Below are 24,416 nucleotides of genomic sequence, written 5' to 3'. Positions count from 1 at the left end.
GAGTGATGTTACACTGGATTATCACTCATTGCCACAACAATTATAGATACCCATGTGATAGTTGAAGTGTTTGAAGAAAAATAATAAAGTTAATAAGGGTATTTTTATAATAAAATAGAACTCATAAAAAAGGAGACCCCAATAATTATAAAATCAATAGAGGTATTTTTGTAAATAAAATAGAACTCATAAACACAAATTGTTAAAAAAAAAACCTTTACTTTAAATAAAAATGAAACAAATATAATGAATTTACTAAATAAGAAAATGAGACAATAAAAAAGAGTAGGAGAGAATATAAACAATGTCATATATATATATATATATATATATATATATATATATATATATATATATATATATATATATATATATATATATATATATATATATATATATATATATATATATTACTTCATATTTAGAATACATAGTGTGATTAATATTACATATCTTTAAAATTACATTTAAATGTATATTTTCTTACTAAGATATTCATGCATTAAACGTGGTTTTATACTAATTAAAATAAAATAATAAAAATAAAATTTGAGTTTCAGAACTCAATACTTGCTAAGATGCGAAATGCATTGCTGTTGATGGAAAACAAAAAGACAGTTCCCATATTGAGTACTACAATTCGATAAATTCTTTTATATTCAAGAAACAACACAAGAGATAAATTCTTTTATATTTTAGCTTTTATGTTGTCTAAAATTATGAATTAGTGTGTAACGAAACAACGAGTACTACAATTCGATAAAGTTTAGTTGTGTATTGTATGATGAACAAACAATGGATTATCGACTATTGATAGCAAACATTTAGAATGGTGTAGTTGGCGTTGCAGCCTCACATTCATTTGCTAGTGAGGCTGGACTTCAACTACTCAGATAATTTGAGAATAGTCGGACATGCCTTCACTCAAAATGATGCACATTGCATTAGACAATAGGGGAACAACATGAAAGCAATCCACAAGATTTACTTCAAAATTCTAATAATTGCTACACAAAGAATGAGCATGTTCATGATGGGATATTCAACAGCACAAGCTCAAAAACGAAGGACGTGATGATAGCAGACGAGACAAGCTGGCAGTCGCAACATCATTATATCCTCCCATAGTCTTTTCTTTCACGAGAAAAAGGTGGAATGTTAACAAAAGGGTCTGTTCGGCGACCTATCAAACAAAGGCAATGGCTATCAATGAACAATATCAACCTTCCCAAGCAACAATCAACAATTATGTAAAGCAGGATGATCAAGTTTAGGCATACCCCATGTTCCAAGAGCATGAGAATTTCCAGGATCAAAGCTAAAAGAACTGTGTGGTGGCATTGGATGAATCCCCTCAAATGATCTCCCGTGATTGTTACGCTGAATAGGAGGCTGTCCCAAACGGCTTAGTGAAGTTGGTGACAATTGTGACCCATATTGTGGGGCCCTTGACATGGAAGGCCCATACCCCAAAGGCATATTGTATACAGAAGGTGGGCTGTTTGCTTCTGGGTTTGAAAAAACTTGAATAGGACCACAGGGCCTGTAGCAAAGAAACAAACACAATTAAGCAATAGCACAATTTCAACCTTAAATTTTAAACTGCAGTCTGTTTACTCATTCAGTACTTGAATAGAAACAAGTATTGTTTTGAGGTCATGATATCTGGCCCACATGGCAAATACGCATGGCCCACATGGCAGGATCATGATGTCAACCAATGACAGACTAATGAACTGTCGCTTCTTTCTCTACCTAGTCCAGAACGACATCTACAAATGCTATGGTGCCTGGTACTCTTGAAAATCCTAGATAAGTATCTGGGTACGTTTTCTATTGGTGCAAATAGAATACGACATAAGGTAGAGAATATCATTCAGTGACTCCGCCAAGTGTCAAGCAGTTGACACACTTACCTACCCTGGTTGATTATGTACCAGGCACAGCCAATTTTTCACTCAGGCATTCTAATAAGCCTCCCCAATCATTAAGTCTTAACACTCATGCCTCTAAACACTCGAAAAATCAATGAAATCAAGAGCACAAGTGCAATAACACAATCCAAAAGTCACATATGAAGTGAATAATGAAACCCTTCCACAATGCAACAAATTCAAACTTCACGTGTTTCCCACCTAATACTAATACACAAGCAATTCTAACTTCTAAAAAGACAACAAATCTGGTTATTGAATACTTAAAATGCATTAGGCAATCCTTGACACTTGCCATGTTGATGAAAAAAATTGACTAGATGCAAATGATTTTAGTGTTCTAGGAACCAATGATATGATTTCTGTATGAAACAAGATATATTAAGTCAGCTAGATCACCTCCAAGATGAATTAGGCACTGGATTTGAATCATGGTTGTATCTTCCCGTTCCAAAAGTCTCTGATGATGCTGTAGCTTGATCGACACAGACCTTCTTACCAAACTCAGAAGTTATGCTGCTCACATCTGAACTATCAGCTTGCAGTAGTAGTTCATCACTGAAAAAGAAATAAGCAAGTTTACTAGGATGCATGGAATTAAAATTAGTTCTTAATATTTTCTTCCCTTTGTTTTTTATAGATTTTCTCTTCTTCTCCTTGTTTTCTTTTTATTTTTTTTCATTCTCTTTGTTTTCTTCTCTGTTTCTCTATTTCACCGTTGGAGTGCGAATAGTAGTTGTTGGCGATTTGGTGTACAACCCGCAACGATGGTAAGGTGGTGTCCCATGATCTAGGTCAACTGTTCTGGATCGGAAAACGGTCCACCATCCCACGACCCAGGAAACTATGGTTTTTATGACAAACTGGATTTCTCTTTCAAAAAACAAGGTGACTTAGGGGTTAGGCATATTTTCCACTGGTTCTATGTTGTTGGGAAGTTGGTATGGCACATTGCTTGTAATAAACAATCTTTATGGTTGAAATGGTATCAAACTCTTTATATTAAGGGAGGATGCTTGTGAGATCTTACTCCTAAGAGTACTAGCAATTGGGTAATGAGACAAGTTCTGAAAGTTAGAGAAGATGGTATGCAAACCTGGTCCGTAAATATATCTTATAAGATTAGTGATGTATATATGAACTTTTACCAGCAATTCTTGTGTAAACTGGTATAGATGGCTTTAGAATAGAGTCTCAGACCCTACGTGTTGCTTTATCAGTTGGTATGGCACATTGCTTCTGTTGCACTCATGAGGAGACTGTCGCTCATGTTTTCTTTCATTGTCCTCTAAGAAATAGATGTTTTGTTGAAATCATGGCTAGGTTTTGGTATCCATCAGACCAGATTCAGACTAAGAGGTGCTCAATGCGTAGAAGGAAAATCCTATTTTCTTGTTTCAACATCAGATCGTATCATAAGTCATCTTAAAAAGGAACTTGGGTCTTGGAGTTAGAGTTGATTTTACTGTTAAGAATTTTTCATGCTATAAATAGAGCTTGGGATGACAAGCATTTGTTGTGAACTCGTGTAGTTGTTCTCTTGTATTCGTGTTGTTTTGGTATGGGCAAGTTGTTTGTACTTCGGCTAATTATTTTTGTTTCCAAATGTATTTTTTGGTGAATATATAATTTATTTTTACCAAAAAACCACTGAAAGCCAACTCAAAGACAACATACAAAGTGGTAACCTAGGAAAACCCTAAGCAAACGTACCTATAATTTGGATCCCAATCACCAGGGTGGGGCAATGCTGTCGCATCAACCTTCTCATCAGAAGGTCCTTCGGTTTGAGAAAACTGCAGACTTGGAATACACGACAGTGACTGATCTGTACTGAAGCTTCGATTACCAGGTGACTGCTTCCAACTTAATGTGTTAGAGTTAAAAGGCATATGCAAGCTACCAACAGGTACCTGTGAGTTACCTTGTCCCTCACCATGACTGAAGCACAGAGTCTCATTCAATTGTCCTTGAGACGAGGACATAGCCTCTTGAAATTGCATATTTCCAGGATATCCCCAATTTTTTCTTCGACTGAAATTGCTAGCAGCAATGCCTTTTCCGAGAGGAGATCCCTGAAAATTTCCTCTTGCTGGAGATGCAGCAGCATAATGTCCAGGAGAACCAGAATATTGAGTATAACTGCTAGGAGGAGTAAATTGTGAAGGACTTGTTCCAAGAGGTAATGGTGCAAAATTTCCAGCAGATGGAGCATAACCAAGTCCTTGAGGCCGATGAAAAATTCTCCACTTCGCATCAGGGCTAGATCCGACCATTGTCATACCACCTTGATTATGAAAATTCATTGCAGATGGACCAACAGGTGAAAAATACGTAAATGTATTAAAATTATCCCCATAGCTCCCATAGCTACTACCAAGTACATTACCATCACTATAACTATTATGGCTTCCTAAACTACCATAACTACTGCCATAAGCATATGGCGGCCTATGAAGGTGCGGAGGAGCATGTATTGATATAGTCCGTCCTGGAATCTGCAGACATGGTATCAAAAGATTGTCAGCAAAACTATAGCTGAGGCTATAAACTTCCTGAAAATGTAGTAATGACTGGACAGGTGATATTATCTAGAAAAAATCATAGAAGGCATCTGAAGAGGCTGCAGACTCACATTAGGAGACAGACCAGCTGCAAACCAGTGACCCCCACCAGGATGATGGTCCACCTTGAAGTTTTGCGGAACTGGGCTAACCGGCTTCCCAGGTGTTTAAAAACAGATAGAGGACATAAAAAAAGTCAGAAACTTGAAAGAAAACAGGATAAAAAGGGAAGAAAATAAAAAGATTCAGAAATTGACATATATACATAACTAAAGAAAAATTGTTTCAACATTTTCTGGATTTTAACAAAACGAATACTTGTTTAAGCAACCAGCAACCAAAACACCACCACCAGGAGTCAAACACCATAAAGGTCACTTTTCGCCAGCAGAAAAATTAATCAACAAAGGTCCTTTTCATCTGATTTTGTACAATTGCAAATAATGAAGCAAGAGGATCCGGATGAGGGTGAGAGGGTTAGTATATTTATGTAGTTGACAGGGAGATAGAAATTCTGAAGAGGTGAAGGAGGTGAAAGAGGGTGAGAGAGGCATTGAGGAGTAAGATAATGAAGGGAGAGGAGAATTAGGACATAGTGATGGTGCAACGAGAGGACTAGACGAGAGACTGTGTTGGAGAGGGAAGAGAAGGAAAGAGTAAATAAAACTGGAGGAAAGGGGTGTCGGGGGGTAGAGGGAGGTCAGTAAGTTTTAGTTCCCAACTGACACCTATTTTTACAAATGAATTTAGAAGTTGACAAAATGCACGTACAAGCCAGTAGTAAAACAGAAGTTACTAACATGAAGAAAATTCCAAATGGTTTTGGGGAAAGAATTTGTTTCAACATTCCAAACACCAGACGAAAAAACTGTTTAGTATTCAAGCAGCATATATAACGCTGGAGTATTAACAGCTTCAAAAATCCATAAGGTAGTGCATGGGAACCAATAGTTGACTTTATTCCATAAATAAAGTTTAAAATCCTCATTTAAATTTGTTTGTCAAATATTAGGATTTTCAACTCCTTAATGCGTAATCCATTATGCTTTTTGGCAAAACAATTTCAATTCCAAATAGTCAACTTCTCTCTTCAACGGCATTCAACTCCATAGTTTGCCATCCTGTTGCACTTTGATATTGGCGAATTAGGCACACCTAATTGCTCATTGTATTAAAGTAACTATAGATTGAGTAATTGAGTTTTTCAAAAGACCATCATTATTGTATTCTTCTTGGCCATGGCTTGTGCTTTTCATTGATGGAGCAAATAGAAATAAGAGAAATCAAAAGAGATAAAAGCAATTTATAGGAGAGAGAAAAGAAAAGAGATACAGAACGTTATAGGAGGAACAAAACAAAAGAGATAAAGAGAAGAGATATGTGTATGGCTAAATCAGAAAAGAGGGTAGATGGAATGTGAGAATAATGAATAAAATAGGATTTACATATGACATAGCTTTTGAGATTTGCAATTCCGTATTTCTAGCCCATTTTTAGCATGCTTGGAACTTAGAATTCCAAAATTTGAACATGACTGAATTTCTTAAACAATAGATTTGGTTCAAATTTAGAATTCCAAATGACGAGACAACAAAAATATAAAACAATTTTAGTATCATTTTACTATAAAAATGTTGACTTTTCACTATTCACAAGTTTTACTTTGACCTCATTTGGTAAATTATCTTCGACATAAATTATAATCATATAGGATTTTTCATGTCGGTCAACATGACGAGACGACATAGGAGTGTACTGAGTCACACGTTGACCAACAACCTCAGGCTGTTGATAAAAATAGGACTTCTAGTAGTAGCGAAGGGGGTAGTGGATTAATGTTACATCTTCCGCAAGGAGTGGATACGCACCTGAGCATAATGCATGGCTACGCACCCAGAACAAGTGATAGATTTGTCTCATTCTTTCAATAAATTAACTTATCATAATTTATAATTATGTATAGTTATTTTTAGCAGTTAAAAATGTGCTTTGGCATGTGTGTTTTGAGAATTATTGCAAGTAAAAGAAAAGGGAGGATAGTATTTTGGTGAGCAGGATTACTGACCACACGAGTCTCTACAGGAGGTTTATATGGGCTTGTGAATGGCTCTCCAGTTACAAAAGGGTGTTTTGAAGCCTGCATGTTAAGTCAAGCAACTGAAGTTACAAATGGTATCACAATACATTGGGCAACTAAGGGTTAACAACAACAAAGACAACAAAAAATTATACATCTATAAGGAAATAATTAACTGCTACTTGGCAGAAAAATGAACGGACCTGATATGGAGACCACCGTTTTGCAGGATCAAACTCCACAAGTCCCCTTAGAAAATCAATAAGTGCTAGCCGTACTTGCCTCTCTGCAATATTCAAAGGTTATAGCAATACACAAAACGTTAGAGGAAAAAACCATGGCCAGAAAAAATTTTCACTCAGGAAATCATCTTAGAGGATCTAAACAGCATACAGACCTTTAATTATTTCTTCTTCACACAGGTTTTTCCTGTAAGGATAAGTTGCAACAATTCCTTCCAAATTCATATAATTAAAATACTCCTTTGCAATCACAGGCTTCTTCTTCTCCCTCTGCCACAAACAATTAACAATGCAAAATTTTAATCCCTGTCTCCATAAGACATAATATTTTGAATGGTGACAAGGATTAGTATATCGAATATCACTTAATATTATATAAGTCAATCAGAAAATCATATATCTTGATGTTGTAAAAATTTCATACAGATAAAACCTCCTAACACCCCACCTTCAGTGAAGGAAAAGATGTGAGAAATCAAACGGAAGAACTAGGCTCCTCCCTCCCTGACTTTCTGAAAAATTGAACCCAAAACCTTATGCATCAATTTGAATAGAAAAGTATATTTATTTAAAAAATCCAACTATTTGAATGGGAAATTTATTCAAAAGAGCAAGTATAGAACTACTGGATTCTTAAATGTCAGAGTCACTCTTCCAATTTTGTAGCTTTTACTCATTGAGCTACCTAAAGTTATATCAATTTTGAACCCTGCTATAAAGAAATCTGGTGAAAGTAACTAAGGATTTAATCAAGGGAAAAAAACAATTTCAACGAAATAGGGTTTTAGATATGAAATCGTGTGATGGTTGTCGATTATTATTTTTGTGATAAGAGATAGTGGGGCATATTTTTCAAAGATTACATACATTGTAAGCAAGAGAGTAAGAAAAACTTTTGATAAAAAATTATCATAAAAAAGGTGGGGTTTTTTCCCAAAGTGGACAAAAAATCACCAAACCAGACTACTTGTAGATCATGATGTGGAAAAAAGCATCCATGTTTCCTTCCTAATGCATTGAGTGACAATAGTGGTTTGTAATAGAAGTTTATACAAAGAGCTGAAAGCAATGGAGCAGAAAAATCTTCTACACACCCCCTCTTCTACTCTATCTTTCTCTCTATCTAAGAAGATAGATGTGTAAAATCAGTGGTTAAATTAGAATGAAAGCAATGGATTACTAATAAATCTCTGATAGTATTTTAGGACCAAGCCAACTAGCCAAGTGCTTCTCGCAAAAAGCAATTGTACTTTTTTGTCAACAAAAGATTACTATATCGATGTATTTTAAGAAGCAAAATCACAACTAGAAATACCAAACCTTATCAGTCATAATTTGTAAATTTGAAATGCTAACGCCTAAAACAAATAATATAAATATTTAATATTGACTCAGCAATATCATAGTATTTTATGTATACAAACACTTACTGCTTCATACTCTTCCTCAGATAATGCTTGGTAAGAACTTTTTGGCCCCATTGAAACATGCCCAGCCTCTATATGATCAACAGTTCCAACAAACTTAAAGAACTTGCTCGTGCTTTTTGCCTTCTTCAATAGATGATCAGGGGGTTGACCCCTACAAATTTCAAAATACAGCTGACGGTCATAGAAGATCCAATAGATTAACACCATCAATGATCTTTATTGGACTGAAATATACATTTATATGAATAGACTTATATGAAAGGAACCAATCAGGTAGACACTGTGTTATGAGAGAACACCGAGTTGCGAGGAAAACAAACCCAAGAATAAGTATGAGATATTATAGTTACAAAAAGACGAACCATAGTATAATGGCTTACTAAATGTACACATTGTACACTATTTTATGTGAAGTTGTAAATACTATTTGCAATCAAGGATCAACATAAAACAACCCCTCTGCAATCAAGGATCAACAAAAAAACCCTCTTTGTGATTAATAGGACCATTGTAATACAAAAAATATGTTTACTAGTGAGTTTTTGTGACATGCAAAATTCATACACCAAAATTAAGAGTTAATTTCAAAATAGAGCGAAGAAGGAGGTATTCTAATATCAAGCAAAACCTTTGAAAATCATCTGTAATCGTAACGATCAAACGAATGAATTTTCTGAAATGTACTCTTATCCACAAGCATCACCAACTCATCTCAAGTTGTCTTCATAACATTTCTTTATACAACCCTCTCCTTAGAATCTCTCCTATTGCATGACCTTAACATCCTATTACAATAGTTGCAATAGGATACTAAATAAACACGTGAATTGCATGTGACTTCTTAAAAAGGTTGTTAGGTTGTTCATATTGTTAGTTTAGTTCCTCAGTTGGTGCTAAAGATAGTTATTTATCCTTTCCTTCCTTAACTGAGCTGAGGGGTTATAAATACCTTCTTGTTTTCTTGTTTGGAGGTAATAAGATCCATCAAATCCTTCTTCCTATTTTATCTCTTTGTTTATTTCCTTGTCTGTATCTTTTCCCTTCTTCTTCTCTTGTCCCTTCTTTCTTTCTTGATCTTTCCGCTTTTCTTGAATTAGTCAGTAATAACAGGTCCAGCTAGGTTGTTGCATTGGTATCAGAGCAGTCCTGGTGAAGAACAAACCTGTGGTTATAAACCTAAAATTCCGCCTTATGGAGGAATCCGTGAAGTGCCTAAAAGAGCGCTATACTCAACTATCTGATATGATGCACAAGATTGAAGAACAACATGTCTCTTTGGGGCTTAAGACGGAGAACAAATGGCCCAACAAGCAAGAACGGATCAAGGGGGCATGGAGCACAATATTCTTGGCACACCACCAATGCTCATGAGGTGAATGGTTCCAACAGACAATTTGGGTATAGTCCTAAACTGGAGTTTCCTCAATTTGATGGTAGCCAACCTAGAATGTGGATTAAAAAAGCAAAAGTACTTAAGATTGTGTAAAATACTGGATGATCAAAGACTAGACTTTTTATCAATTCATTTTGTGGGAAAAGGAAAATCTTAGTTTAGTTCTTAATTTCTTGCTTGAAGAAATGTAGAGTTGGAGGACTTCATGATTGATGTTTGTGCACGTTTTGAGGAACATTTGGACGATAATGTGGTGGAAGAATTCAATAAGCTAAAACAGAAAGGATCAATTGATGAGTACATGAACTCTTTTGAGCATGTAAGGTCACTAATAATACAAAGAAATTCTCAACTTCCTGATTCTTATTTTCTTGATAGCTTAAAAGGGAGATTAAGCTCTAGAGTAAAAATCTTTTGTAAGAGCCTTTCATACTTATAATATTGCATGAGCTGTGAAATATACTAGGCTTAAAAAATCCAATGATGTGGCCATGATAACATATTATAGACCTTCACAAGGGGGGTATGTCAAGAAACCAATTGTGGGTAGTAAGCCTGGAATGAATGGGGGATTTAATAGAGGGTACAACTCAGGAGGGTACCTGAGGGCCTGAGAACCTACTAGACAGTTTTTTTCCCTTACGGCAGATGAAAAATAATGAAACAAGAAAAGGGATTGTCTTATTTCTGTTATAAGCCATATGAGAGGGGGCACGGTTTTCAACTTAAACAAAAACAATTATTTTACATAGATATCCTTGGTATAGATGAACAAAGTAGGGAAGAAATAGATGTTGAGGAGGAGGTTGTGCAGAGGAGGTAGTGGACATAGAACCATGTATTTCATTGAATGCTTTGAGTGGAAATCGAGGGTATAGAACCATGAGAGTTGCAGGGTATTATAAAGATAAACCAATACATATCTTAATTGATTCAGGGAGTACCCATAATTTCTTGGACAGAGATGCAACTAGAATATTATGAGTGGAGGTTGAACATATGCCTTAACTGGTCATTACCATAGCTGACGGAAATCAATTGGCATGGTCAGCCAAATGTAAAGATTTTGAGTGGAAAATTCAGAAGGCAACTTATAAATCTGATATGTGGATTAATCCTTTTGAAATTTGTGATGTAATGTTGGGCATCCAATGGTTGGAAAGAGTAGAGGTTGTAAAATGGGATTTCAAGAATCAGATTATGGATTTTGAGTACAAAGCTCAAGTTAAATTGCTTAAAGGCGCTTCCCCAAAGAATGTGAAAAATGTCGGGTCAACTGCACCTTTGAAGGACCTACATAAGTGTGGGCAACTCATTATGATACAAATATGTGAACAAGAATAGGTAATCCATTCTTAAATGGAGCTCAATACGCAGAAATTAGGAGGAACCAGTGGTGAAGTACCCAACCTTGTGACCAAACTAATACATAAATACCATAGCATCTTTAAGGAACCCAAATCATTACCTCCTATGAGAGGAATTTATGATCATAGAATTCCCTTAAAACATGGAACAAACACAATCAATATAAGACCGTAAAGGTAGCCATTGATACAAGGGATATTATTGAGAAATTGGTTAAGGGAACGCTTGAACAAGGAATCATCCAAGAAAGTAGCAGTCCCTTTGATTCCCAGTGGTTTTGTTGGGTAAAAAGGATGGATCATGGAGGTTGTGTGTAAATTATAGAGCTTTAATTATAAGACTATCACAAACAAATTTCCAATGCCTATAGTAGAAGAGTTAATTGATGAACTGGCTGGGAGCAAGGTGTTTAGTAAGATTGATTTATAGGCATGATATTATCAGTTAAGAGTATGCAAGGATGATGTATATAAGACTGCCTTCAAGACTCACAATGGGCACTATGAGTTATTAGTTATGCACCGACATCATTCCAATCTTAGATGCATCATATCAAACCATTATTAAGAAAAGGAGTATGGTGTTTTTTGATGACATTTTACTATAGGTGGAACATGAACAATAGCAATATTCCAACTAATGGAACAACGTAGGTTATAGGCTAAGATGAGCAAGTGCTATTTTGATAAAATTAAGGTAGAATATTTGGGGCATTTCATGTGAGGGGAAGGGGTGGAAACTGACCCTCAAAAGATGGAAGCAATCAGAACTTGGCCACCCCCAAAAAAATCAAGCAACTAAGGAGTTTCCTTGGCCTCACTGGGCATTACAGGAGTTTTATAAGGCACTATGCCTTGATCAGCAAATCTCTGACCTCCTTGCTTAAAGGGGGCTTTTCTTTAGGATGAGACATCACAAGTTGCTTTTCAGCAGCTCTGGAATGCACTTAGTACAAATCCAATCTTGGCATTACCAGATTTTCAAAGACATCCATTAGCATAGTTAAGCAGAACTTTAGGCCCAAGGTAGCAAAAGCTCTCAATGTATGAGAAGGAACTTCTAGTGTTAGCGCCGCGGTGGTTGCTGTTGTTCAAAAATGGGAGCAATACTTGTGTGCTCAACAGTTCATCATCAGGACAGATCAAAAGAGCCTTAAATGTCTATTTCAACAAAAAGTATCAACTTCTTTTCAGCAGTTAGAATTGTCAAAGTCGATGGGCTTCTCTTATGTAATTGAATACAAAAGTGGGGTAGAAAACAAGTAGCAGATGCCCTTTTTTCTACGGTATCAGGGACTGAAATCATGTTGATGGCTCTCTCAGTACCGCAATCTGATCTAAACTCTGAACTCCAACAAAGTTATGTAGGCGACACACATATAGAGGCCTTGCTACAAAATTTATAAGAAGGGAAACTAATACCCCAATATAGCCTTGAGGAAGGATTAATAAGGAGAAAGGGTAGAATTGTGGTGGGAACTGATGAACAACTAATGCACACCATGCTACAATGGCTACATACTTCTGTGCAAGGAGGGCATTTTGGCACGATGCAACTTTGAAGAGGGTCAAGGCACTTTTTACATGGAGAGGGCTAACCACTTTTGTTACTCATTGTGTGAAAATTTGCACTACTGGTCAAGCTTCAAAGGCTGAATCAATAGCTTCACTAGGATTATTGCACCTCTTAACAATTCCTAGTGAAGTATGGACTGATATTCCAATGGATTTCATTTCAGGGCTCCCAAGGGCAGATAATAAAGATGTTATATTTGTGGTGGTGGATAGACTGAGCAAGTATAGTCATTTCATGGAACTCTTTCACCCATACTCAGTAGTTGAGGTAGTTCACGTCTATCCGGATAATGTCTATAAGCTGCATGGGTGGCCAAGGTCTATAGTCACCAGAGACCTTTTCCTTGGTAAATTTTGAAAAACTTTATTTACAATTCAGGGTGCTGGCGTCCTACTTTCATCAGCCTATCACCCACAGATGGACAGACTGAGGTGGTAAAGAAATATCTTGAGACATACTTAAGATGCATGATTTTAGCCTGTCCTAATAGCTAGAACAAGTGGCTCCCTCTAGCTAAATGGTGGTATAATACTAATTTCTACTCCTTAGCCCAAGTCACACCTTTTGAAATTGTTTACAATCAGCCTCCACCATTACATATGCCTTACCTTCCAGGGGAAACAAAGGTGGATTGGTATGGCTTAAAACACAGCCGCACAGACAAATGACTGTCAAAAGCAAGAGAGGGGATGACAGCTATCTCCAAGATACTTTGGGCCTTTTCAAATTGAAGCGGTGATTGGGCAGGTTGTTTATAAGCTAAAGCTACCATCTACAGCACAAATCCACAAAGTATTTTATGCGTCTAAACTTAAATCCTTCAAGGGCACTTTGCCAAAGGTTAGCTCATATCCCAACATGGTTCCATGACAAGCAGACCAATGACAAGCCCACTCCACCTGCCATACTAGACAAAAGAATGGTCAAACATCAAAACGCTGCTCAAGGACAATATTTGGTGCAATGGCAAGAATTTTCCCTTGAAGAAGCAACATGGGCACCTACTGCACTCATGGAACAACACCCTCAATTTGCAGCTCAACAGTTTGAAATATGTATGTACAACTCTTGAGACAAGAGTTTTTAAGGGGGATGGAATGCTACAGTAGTTAGCAATAAAATACTAAATAAACCCGTGAATTGCATGTGTCTTCTTAAAAGGTTGTTAGGTTGATAATATTGTTAGTTAAGTTCCTCAGTTGAAGGGAAAGTTAGTTACTTATCCTTTCCTTCCTTAAGTGAGCTGAGGGGTTATAAATACCCTTCTTCCCTTCTTGTCCTGTCTTTCTTTCTCAACCTTTCCTCTTTTCTTGAATTAGTCGGCAATAACAGGCCCAACTATAGCTAGGTTGTTGCTCATCCCAAGTTATCTTCATAATTGTTCGCCCATAGAACTTGCGACGGCATTCGTTTCAGTGCTTTGAGCATAATGAGATCAGCAATGATCAACCTTCCGATATTTTGGGTACATTCAGGGTGAGATCTCTTAAAAAAAGAGGTGACATTATATTGTTTTAAGAAAATGTCGGATAAATTCTTCGAAACCTACTCACTAGGAAGGAAGTTGTCTGAAGATTAATATCGTCATTACTAAGGACAAACATGGAAACTAAAGTGACATAGATTGTATTTATTTCAACTAAGAGTAATATCACTATGTTTGAGGATAGCAATGTCATAAAAAGAAAATTTAATAATTTTGGCTTAGAAATCAAGGAAATGAGTCATGATTATTGTTTATATAAAGAGCACAAGAGAGTTGTCAGAAAGAACAGAAACGTACCCAAGTATGCAGATCATTCTTTTAAGTAGGTCAAATTCTGATCCTCCAGGAAACAAAGGTAGGCCAAGAAACAACTCAGCAACAATGCAACCAAACGACCACATGTCAATAGCAGTATTATATCTTAAAAACTGGTTAAGGTATGCATGTAATATTGATGCATTAACTTTCTCGATATTTAGGATGAGGAAGAGTTAAATAATGCAATAAAAAATGTTGATAAATCTTCAATACTCCAGATTTGGAGAGTGTTGCTAAATCTTCTTTGAAATTCAGGGATGTAGGCTAAGAATTTACCAACAAAATGTCATCAATACTCAAGACAAGGTAAAAAGACAAGGTAAGAGGTGAAGGATACTGATAGCCAAGAAGCACTTCTGGGGACCGATAATAACGGCTCTGCAAAAAGAAAGTAAAAACCTCAGTCTTTAAAGAGAAAAAACTTTCCAATTAAATACTTTTCAAACGATGAAGATGTCACCTGAATATAAGAGTAAACGGTCTTATCTTCCATGCATGCAGATCCAAAGTCAATTATTTTTATTTCTGCTGGTTTACTGTCAAGATCACAAATATATCATACTTTGCTTACAAAGCACAGAAAATCCCCAAATCCGTTTTACTATTTCCCTTTTCTCTTGAGCTCATAAGACTAAAGCTTACCTAGTGCACAAAAGAATGTTCTCTGGCTTTAGATCACAGTGAATAATACCAGCATCTTTCATCAATTCCAACCCACGCAAAATCTAATGGAAAAAAAATAATTAGAAATCCAGAAACAGAACAACAGTTTTACAGAAGAAACTGAATCACCAATAATTTCTACCTGCTTTGAGAACAACTGCACAATGCTCAGCGATAGCCCTCTAAATTTGTTAAGTTTAATCAACTCATACCTACGTCATAAGCATAGCATCAAGTGTTATACCATTCATAATTCATAAAGCTAGATTGAAGGATCGCAAAGGTAGAACTTACAAGTTAGTATCTAGCAACTCAAAAGAAATACACAGATGACACTGAAAGACAAAGTAGTCATTGATGCGAACAATATGATGTTGATCCTCAGGATCAAGCTTTTTGTTTAACTGATAAGAGGATAATAAAAAACAAAGGTAAAAAAGAAAAAAGGTAACTTATTCACGTCCTGTGTAAAAATATTTATAAATGGAAAATCAGCAGTTAAGATACCGTTGTCAAGATTGAAACTTCAACCCATGCCTGTTGATAGTAAGAAGCCTGGTTCTTTATAATCTTGACTGCTACAAAACTATTAGTTTCAGGCACCAAACACTTAGCAACCTGTCCAAATGTCCCATGCCCAAGAATATCCTTCACGATGTATCTGTAATAGAAGTTAAACAAAAATTTAAAAACTTAATACTGGTTATACATAAAATTGTTAGAATGAAGCTAAAACCTAAGAGTTGCACTTAACCAACAATTAGCTGAGGGGACCACAGGTGAAACGGCTAGCTACCTATCCATCAAAATCAAGTGTATTCACCAATGATTTATCATCAAGTAATAAGTGGTCATACTTGGAAAAAGAAATAATTTTATAGGGAGACGAAAATGAAACTACATTCAATTATTTAGTTTTTTCCCCTGTTTCTATTTGGTTAGGTTGAAAAAAATGCCTATAGTATTTCACAGGATGAGACATGAGGACTGTATACATAGACCTTAACTTTACTCCCAAGATCTCAATAACTTCAAAAACTTACCTCTTCCAAAAACAAAATCAACTCTCATATATAGGGGTATTCCAGTTTATTCATTAACTCAAATCAGAATCCTAATCTTACAGGCACACAAAGAGGAACGAAGACCTATAAATTACAAGCTAATATACAATTTCTTTCCTTGACAAAACAATCCTCATATTCCCACATTGTTTCATCAGATAAGAATATTTATAACCAATTGAAAACGTACAAAAGGACGAGTACAATACATTAATACTCTAACAAATTTCCTCTACAGTTTGAGAAAAAAGAGATTGCAACTAATAAAAACTACAACAAGATGAGTTAATCCAAACCAACCCCTCTTAAGGCTAAACACATGATCATTAAAGAGGTATGCTCATTCTGTACAATGGTTTTGGTGCCTCTCTAAGGGCTTTGGTCTATACAACCTTAGCAACACAACATTGAAGAGCCTATTTCTGTACATTATCATAGAACATAGAAAATTTACTCGGTTATTACAATTGAAATTGATTATTTATTCCAACTATGACTTTTCAACTATTTTGAATACAAAGAAACTAATAAATGATAAACCAAGAAACCAATTCTACATCTAAAAAATGCCATTAAGCCACCTTAGAACAATCTGTCATTTATGGGATATAAGGATATTATGGGTACTTTAGTATGAGTTAGTTAGGGAAAGTAGTATAAATAAGGATGTAAAATAGCATGTAAGAGAATTGTAATTGATTTTGTATTGATTCAAGAACTACAAAAATACACGGGCATTTGAGAGGCTTGCATTCTCCCATGAATGGTTAAGAACTCAACCTAAATGTATACAAAACTAGAGAAAGATATCATAAATATTTTGTATACATTTAGGTTGAGTTCTAAACTCATTCATGAGAGAATGCAAGCCTCTCAAATGCCGAAGTATTTTTGTAGTTCTTAAATCAATACAAAATCTATTACATTTCTCTTACATAATATTTTACATCCTTTCTACACTACATTTAAAAATATTCTTGGTGTTATATTGTCTAGATTAGTATCACAGTAGTCCTTGATGTGCCAGTGACTAGAATCACTATCGGAGATGACCAAGTTCATTACACAATCACTTCTCTCTAGCTACATTTGAAAGATTTAGCCACAAATGACATACATCTTCCTCACACCCCCTCTCCAACAACATACTCCAGATCTTCATAGTTCCTTCAAATATGAAAAAGCAACAATACTTTCACAATTTTTAGGTAGAAGTATGGTCTACCCGATTACCTGACTCGTGATCTTAAACTCCCTATTCCAAATTCCTCCCTAGAGGTAGCATGTATGCGTCTTAGTGCTTTTCTCAAATGGTCAACAAACTCCTCATTCATTGAAAAAATGCAAATACTTAGCAATTAGCATCAGTAATTGCAAATGAATATAGTTTGGCATCAACCTTCTCCTGACCTTAATAGTTTTACCACTTTGGCACCCCATTCGAGAACCCCAGTGTTGACGAAACATAGGATCCACAATGCTTTATAATTGTAAGCCCTAACCCATCTCATTGCATATACATCCATAATGTAAACACACCATCATGTCCAGGCATAAAACGCTTTAAACAGAAATTTCACGAACAAATTCGAATAGTAATCTTCTTTCAGAAAAGACTCCTCTTCACCATTAAACTTAAAACTCTCCAAATGTAAGTCCTAACTCATTCTCATCACACATCTTCACACGTCATATTTGCCATTAGTGTGTCTACAAACTGAATATCTTCACCATCAAAAGTGGCTTTATTCCTTGAGACTCATCGGCATTGTTTTGGGATAATTCACTAGTACAATTTCCCACTAACTAGAAGCTCCATCAGCTTTTTCATGATTGACAGGAGAAACACTTCAAAATTTGCAACACAAGTTATCCCCCTAAAGCACTTTGAATCTACTTTCAATTCTCATTCAAGTTTCATAACAGCTAAGAACTCTCCCTATCCGCGCAATCTCATATGCCAAAGAAACCATCAATAACTTTATGATGTTACCTATGTCCTCGTAAAGTGCAAACTACTCAGTACCTCCTAGCCTAATCTCAATACAATTGAAAAGATCAATCTACTAGAGTAGCAAGAGTACTGTCGCAAAATACAATTTTCTTCGTACCAACCAACTTTAATATGTTTTTCCACGTGCTCTTTGCAAACCTCATTCAGGATCAGTAACATACTGCACAAATCTCACACTAGTTGCTAATGATTGCCAGATGTCACTACGGAAACCCCCTAGTATGATTCTGCACACCAAATACACCTTTCTTCCCACTGCCAATATCTAGTAACTTACTAGAAACCACTTACTCCAAAAACCCTCACTGAGAAATATCAAACCTAATTCACAACTATGATGAAGCATTACCACCTAAAACGCTTGAAAAAAAGTTTTGGATAATAGTTCTTATTTAAAGCCAATCTATTCACATGTTCACGTAAAAATTTTGTGCCAAATCTGATCAACAATAGTTTACTTCAAGGACAATTCCAATGCCAAGATTGAGGGGAATAATAGAGATTGAGCAATCCAAAACAAAAGTAGAAAAAAAAAACAATAAAATCATACCTTTGTTGAGTACGAGAATTGACCAAGACATAATTCACAAAAAGAATAAGATCTGAATTTGCATTATCATGGCCATCATTAAGCACGCCATCGGATGGACTTGTTAAAAACCTCTTGGGAATTAATTCTTCAGAAAATCTGAATTCAACATTGCATTCTTGATAGGTTTCAACAATGTGCTTTGTAAGTTTTGCTACCAACTACATAGAAAAAAATATCATACATACATACATATTAGCATGGTGATGATACAAGCGACCAAACCAAACCAAGCCCAAAATCCCAAAGTTCAATCCTTTACACCTTCTTAACTAAAAACTTCCACTGAAAAAACACACTTTATCGTCTATTTATTTTGTACCAATACAAGTGCTCATTACATAAAACATATGAAATCTAGCAAGTAACAACACTATAACTGTTGGATACGTTGACTCATAATCCCATCTTGAGTCTATTAAATGATGTGTAGCATTAGAGGTATATGATGATATAAGGGTATATTAGAAGTCTTGAAGGAACTGTGCATTTTCTGCCTAATGAGTTGTTGCCCGCTCGGCCCCTCGACCTGTGGCTCAACCAAGTCAAGTCACTCGACGAGGTCAAGCAAACAAATTGAAGCTACTGATCTCTCGCTCGATTAGCTGCTCGACCTTATTCAGACCAGGTCAAGCGAAAGTGTCGAGACTACTGTTTTATTTCTGCATGGGCTGTTATTTCAAATGTTATTATCATTTTGTTATCTCTTGTTTCCAATGCCTATAAAAGGCTCATGTACATCATTTGTAAGATGAAGTAAGATCATTTGATCTAATCAAATAGGAATTAAGAGTGAGAGTGCTGCAATCAAATCTTAGGGTTTCAAGTGAGATTTAGGGTTTTCTATATTCCATCAAAGAAACATTCTAAGGGGGGTTCTCCATTAGAGTTTGGATATATATTGTAATCAAAAAACCCTCAATCAATAAGATTCGTTCAGTTGTTTTAGGTGGGTTTTTATAGTCTAATATCACATTGATATCAGGAATTTCCCCAAATTCAAAATTTGTGTTTTGTCTTTAGATTTTGCTGTTCTATATTCATTCTTTTTTTAAGTATCATGCTATATACTAAAACAAAGACCACCTAATGACACGTGTCAGCCTCTGGTAAAAAATTTTCCCACTCAAATTAGCTTCTCACATACACTTATAACTTTATTGTAGCTTTCAGGACAAGATTACTATACATTAATGCATACTATTGCAATTTTATATAACAATTAATTTTGCCTATTTAAGATTAAGAAGATTTATATCCTTATACCAATTGGAATAATATATGTGATTTTAGTAAGATTGAAAACAAATTTTCTTCCCTTTATATGTGTTGAAATATTATATGTGATTTTAGTAAGATTGAAAATAAATTTTCTATTTAACATTTAACTTCTATACATTAATACAAATTACTGTGATATTTTCTACCTCTAAATTGAGCATGCCTCTTTATTTATACTGTATATAGTTGGTCATCATTCTATATACTAAAATGTTTACTAAATGAGGTTGATGAATAGCTTGATCGAGTAAATGGCTAATTGCAAAAATATTTGTCTTCTATTGTGAAGCAAAGACAAAAAGAGGTCAAACAAAAATAAATAAACTTATTATTATTAAAAAAGAAAATTTGATATTAATAATCCAACCTTTCATTCATCTGTAGTGAATAATCTCACCTATGGATTTTTTTTAATAATCCAACCTTTCCCCTTTGTTTGCTGTCAGCATACTAATAGAATATGCTGATAGCAAACTAAGGTCAAAGGTTAGATTATTAAAAATTAAAAAGATGTTGCTAGCGAACTAAAGGCAAAGGCCACCTAATGACATGTGTCATCTGGTAAAAAATTTTCCCGCTCAAATTAGCTTCTCATATACACTTTCTTATAATTTTATTGTAGCTTTCAGGACAAGATTACTATACATTAATGCATGCTATTGCAATTTTATATGACTATTAATTTTGCCTATTTAAGATTAAGGAGATTTATATCTTTATACCAATTAGATTAATATATGTGATTTTAGTAAGATTGAAAACAAATTTTCTTCCCTATATATGTGTTGGAATATTATATGTGATTTTAGTAAGCTTGAAAATAAATTTTCTATTTAAGATTTATCTTTTATATATTAATACAAATTTTCTAAAATGTTTACTAAATAAGGTTGATAAATAACTTGATCGAGTACGTGGCTAACTGTAAAAATATTTGTCTTCAATTGCGAAGCAAAGACAAAAATAGGTCAAACAAAAATAAATAAACTTATTATTATTAAAAAGGAAAATTTGATATTAATAATCCAACTTTTCACTCATTTGTTGTGAATAATCCCACCTATGGATTATTTTTTAATAATCCAACCTTTCTCCTTTGTTTGCTGTCAACATACTAATAGGGTATGTTGATAGCAAATTAAGGGCAAAAGTTGGATAATATCAATTTTTCCAATTAAAAATGAAATGGGGAACTCAAAGGCTTAAAATTAATCAAATGAGGTGAGCAGCAAAGTGAAGGTGTATAAAATGTCGTCATTTGCAAGATTATGACTTTCATACACCATTCCTATTCATCAACACTTAGAAATAAATGTTGCCTTCAAAAGAAAAGTCTCATAGAAAAGAGAAAGGCAAATGAGAGAAAATTGTAATTTGATAATTTTTCTAGGTTAGAATTCTTCTTTACATTTACAAATATTATTATGTGGAAATTCATTAAAATATATCAACAATTTAAGTTGATTATATTTCGCCAAGTACTCAGTCATTGAAAAAGCGTCATTTAAGGTCAACCTTGCAAGGGGCAGTAGCTCAATCTACTACCACGGTTGAGTACATGGCAATAACGGAAGGTTTTAAAGAAGGCCAATGGCTAGGAAGTTTCATTGGTGAACTTAAAGTCGAAAGATATCTGCCTATTGTTTTTTGTGATAGCCTAAGTGCTATAGATTTGGTTATGAACCAAAACTCTTACTATAGGAGGACTAAACACATTGAGATAAAATTTTACTACATTAGAGACACTATTGAAAAAGCGAAGGTGATCTTGGATAAGGTTCATACAAGCAACAATCTGAGGGATATGTTAACTAAGCCTTTAGCTACTTTCAAGTTTGAGCATTGCTCAAACTTAATTGGGTGTTATTGATGTTTGTAGGGAATATCTCCTGTTGAGGGAGATGCACCTCTTACGAGGTGGTTACATCCTTGATTGGATGGGTATTCTTGGATACACTTCATACTAAGTGTATATTGTGAAGATGATTGATAATTTTTGTTTTTGTTCATGACGAGATTGAGTTTATTTCGTCAAGGTGTTGCCATTCGACCTGTGGCTCAACCAAGTCAAGTCGCTCGACAAGGTCGAGAAATCAAAGTGTAGCTACTGATCTCTCGCTCAACCAGCAACTCAACCTCATTAAGTTGCTCGACCAGGTCAAGCAAAAATGTCGAGACTATTGTTTTATTTCTGCGCGGGATGTTATTTCAAATGTAATATCATTTTGTTATCTCTTGTTTCCAAAGCCTAAGGCTCATGTACATCATTTGTAAGACGAAGCAAGATCATTTCATCAAATCAATTGGGCATTAAAAGTGTGACTGCCACAATCAAATCTTAGGGTTTCTAGTGAGAGGATTTTGAGGTTTTCTATAATCCATCATCGAAACATTCTAAGGGGTTCTTCATTAGAGTTTAAATTATTATACATTGTAATCAAGAAATCTCAATCAATAATATACATTCAATTGTTTCGGGTGGATTTTATATTCTAATATCACATTGATATTAGGATTTTCCCCACGTTCCAAGTTTGTGTATTCAATTGTTCATCTATAATTGACAATTACTCTAACAATAATCAAAAAGGAAGTAGGCATTTTCCAATTCAAACAAGAAAGTTCAATAAACTTACAGGTCTTTTAACAACAACCCTTAAAGATTTGGGCTTCTTACTCAAATCTTGAGAAAGCGAATATGGACGGAAAGCCAGCTGACGTGGAGACCACCCAGAAACATTTGACGGCGAAGATGACGGTGACTCATCTGCAAGATCACCACCATCGTGCCGTCTAACTTCATCCATAGACAAAACCAACTAAAAATTAGCTATGCCCACCAAAATCCCCTGCTAACTTTCATCACTCAGTTCATCCTTGACCTCCAAATTCAACTAGATTACAACTTGAGAAAATTGAGTGTCTTCCTCATTCAGGTATTGGATTCCCCCAACCCAAAAGACTGCAACCCGATCACCTATAAAACTCAATTATTAAAAAATGGATTCAAATTCCCAAAATTCTACTAATTATCCCTCTTCAAATTATGTAATTGAGGAGCAACGAATTGCAAAATTTCAGAAAAAATAATATAAGGCAGATGAAAACTCAAAGAACCTACAAAAAATTATAGTTTAAAACTCAAAAAGGTGAAGATTGAAGTCGATTCGAAAATAGCAAAGATCGATACAAAAAAAAAAAAAAAAAAAAGAATAGTGATTAAGGATAAGGATCCAAGAAGTAGATTGATAAAATGAAGTTTTGTGATTGACTAAACAAAGCCAAGAGTTGAAAAGTTGATGAATTTTGGATGATTGAAGAAGAAAAGATTAGACTTGAAAATGGTTTGTCGATCACCGTTTTACTCCGGGCTAAATCTTACTGCCTAAATACGCTCAGCACCGGAATATCTAAACCCGGTTCTTTTTGCGACATTTTCGTCATAATCAAATGTCAACATAATTAGTGGTTTTATTATCTTGATGTAAATTTAAAATAAAATTACTCCTTGTCATAATCATTTACTCTCATTTTTGTTTTCACACGGACTCGAAAATTAATTATTATGGATATAAATATAGGATGTTGAAAAAAATATGGAGAGAAACGAATTTATCTCAGTTGAAAGATAAGTATTACTTTATAGAGAAGATCATGAGATCGATTTTCACTTATTTTTTCTCTGACCTCAGTATATCTTGTAATCATCAAGCAATGACAATAAAAAAAATAGTGGACTGAGAAAGATTTTTGTTTGATTTTGTTTTGTTACTATATATAAAAAAAAATACTATGTTATAAAGTAAGAACATTCTAAAAATTTATGTCATAGTTACTTTTCTGTGTAACATAGTTACTTTTAATTTATGTGTTTTTGGCTCAATCGTGACCATAGATTTTTTTTATTGTAGTGAAATCAAGGGTGTAGAGTCCTTCTTACCCTTCTAAAATTTAGAAGGGTAAGAAGGACTCTACACCCTTGATTTCACTAAAATAAAAAAATCTATGGTCACGATTGAGCTAAAAACACATAATTGTAAAAGTAACTATGTTACACAGAAAAGTAACTATGACATAAATTTTTAGAATGTTCTTACTTTATAACATAGTATCTTTTTTTATATATATAGTAACAAAACAAAATCAAACAAAAATCATTCTCATCCTTCTTATTTTTAAATCTTTTTCTTATTTAATCCTACATCTATATATACTAGTTGGTGGGGCGCGTAGCGCTCCCCCAAGAAATCCTATTTTCCTTAAAAAAATCAGCTCAAAGTGAAAGTATTTACTATGCATTTCATGTTGGCGGTGTAAAATTAAAGTTGAGGCTTTAAATGGTTTTGCTTAATGGTGTGATTAAAGGTAGATAATGTAGGTCAAAAAGAAGTTGCTAATATACTAACAAGTCAATAGAA

The 24,416-nt window shown here is 34.7% G+C and overlaps 1 protein-coding gene across 1 annotated transcript; it reads right to left on the bottom strand.

Annotated features, from left to right (window-relative positions):
• Nucleotides 1-676: 676 nt before the first annotated feature.
• Nucleotides 677-23,440, bottom strand: LOC130800662 (dual specificity protein kinase YAK1 homolog). The gene is made up of 18 exons (XM_057664235.1): nt 22,635-23,440; nt 18,679-18,878; nt 15,558-15,711; nt 15,345-15,454; nt 15,193-15,262; nt 15,030-15,112; nt 14,848-14,923; nt 14,725-14,765; nt 14,367-14,489; nt 8,248-8,398; nt 6,973-7,087; nt 6,779-6,861; nt 6,564-6,635; nt 4,570-4,653; nt 3,648-4,432; nt 2,334-2,492; nt 1,281-1,543; nt 677-1,183 (listed from the first exon to the last, which is right to left on the bottom strand). Exons 1-18 carry the CDS (start codon nt 22,803-22,805, stop codon nt 1,113-1,115), a joined length of 2,811 nt encoding a protein of 936 aa, XP_057520218.1. The 5' UTR covers nt 22,806-23,440; the 3' UTR covers nt 677-1,112.
• Nucleotides 23,441-24,416: the final 976 nt, after the last annotated feature.

The sequence above is a fragment of the Amaranthus tricolor genome, chromosome 1, assembly GCF_026212465.1.
Source record: "Amaranthus tricolor cultivar Red isolate AtriRed21 chromosome 1, ASM2621246v1, whole genome shotgun sequence".
NCBI classification, from domain to species: Eukaryota; Viridiplantae; Streptophyta; class Magnoliopsida; order Caryophyllales; family Amaranthaceae; genus Amaranthus; species Amaranthus tricolor.
Note: the sequence above shows the minus strand (reverse complement) of the source record. Positions and strands in the feature narration are given on the sequence as shown.

Excerpts from the sequence above, each read along its gene's own strand:
- LOC130800662 (XM_057664235.1), bottom strand. The coding sequence starts at position 22,805 with ATGGATGAAGTTAGACGGCACGATGGTGGTGATCTTGCAGATGAGTCA. Across the intron at positions 15,455-15,557 it reads AAGTTTCAATCTTGACAACG|TTAAACAAAAAGCTTGATCC; the intron begins GTATCTTAACTG and ends TCCTCTTATCAG. Across the intron at positions 4,654-6,563 it reads CTCCTGTAGAGACTCGTGTG|CCGGTTAGCCCAGTTCCGCA; the intron begins GTCAGTAATCCT and ends ACACCTGGGAAG.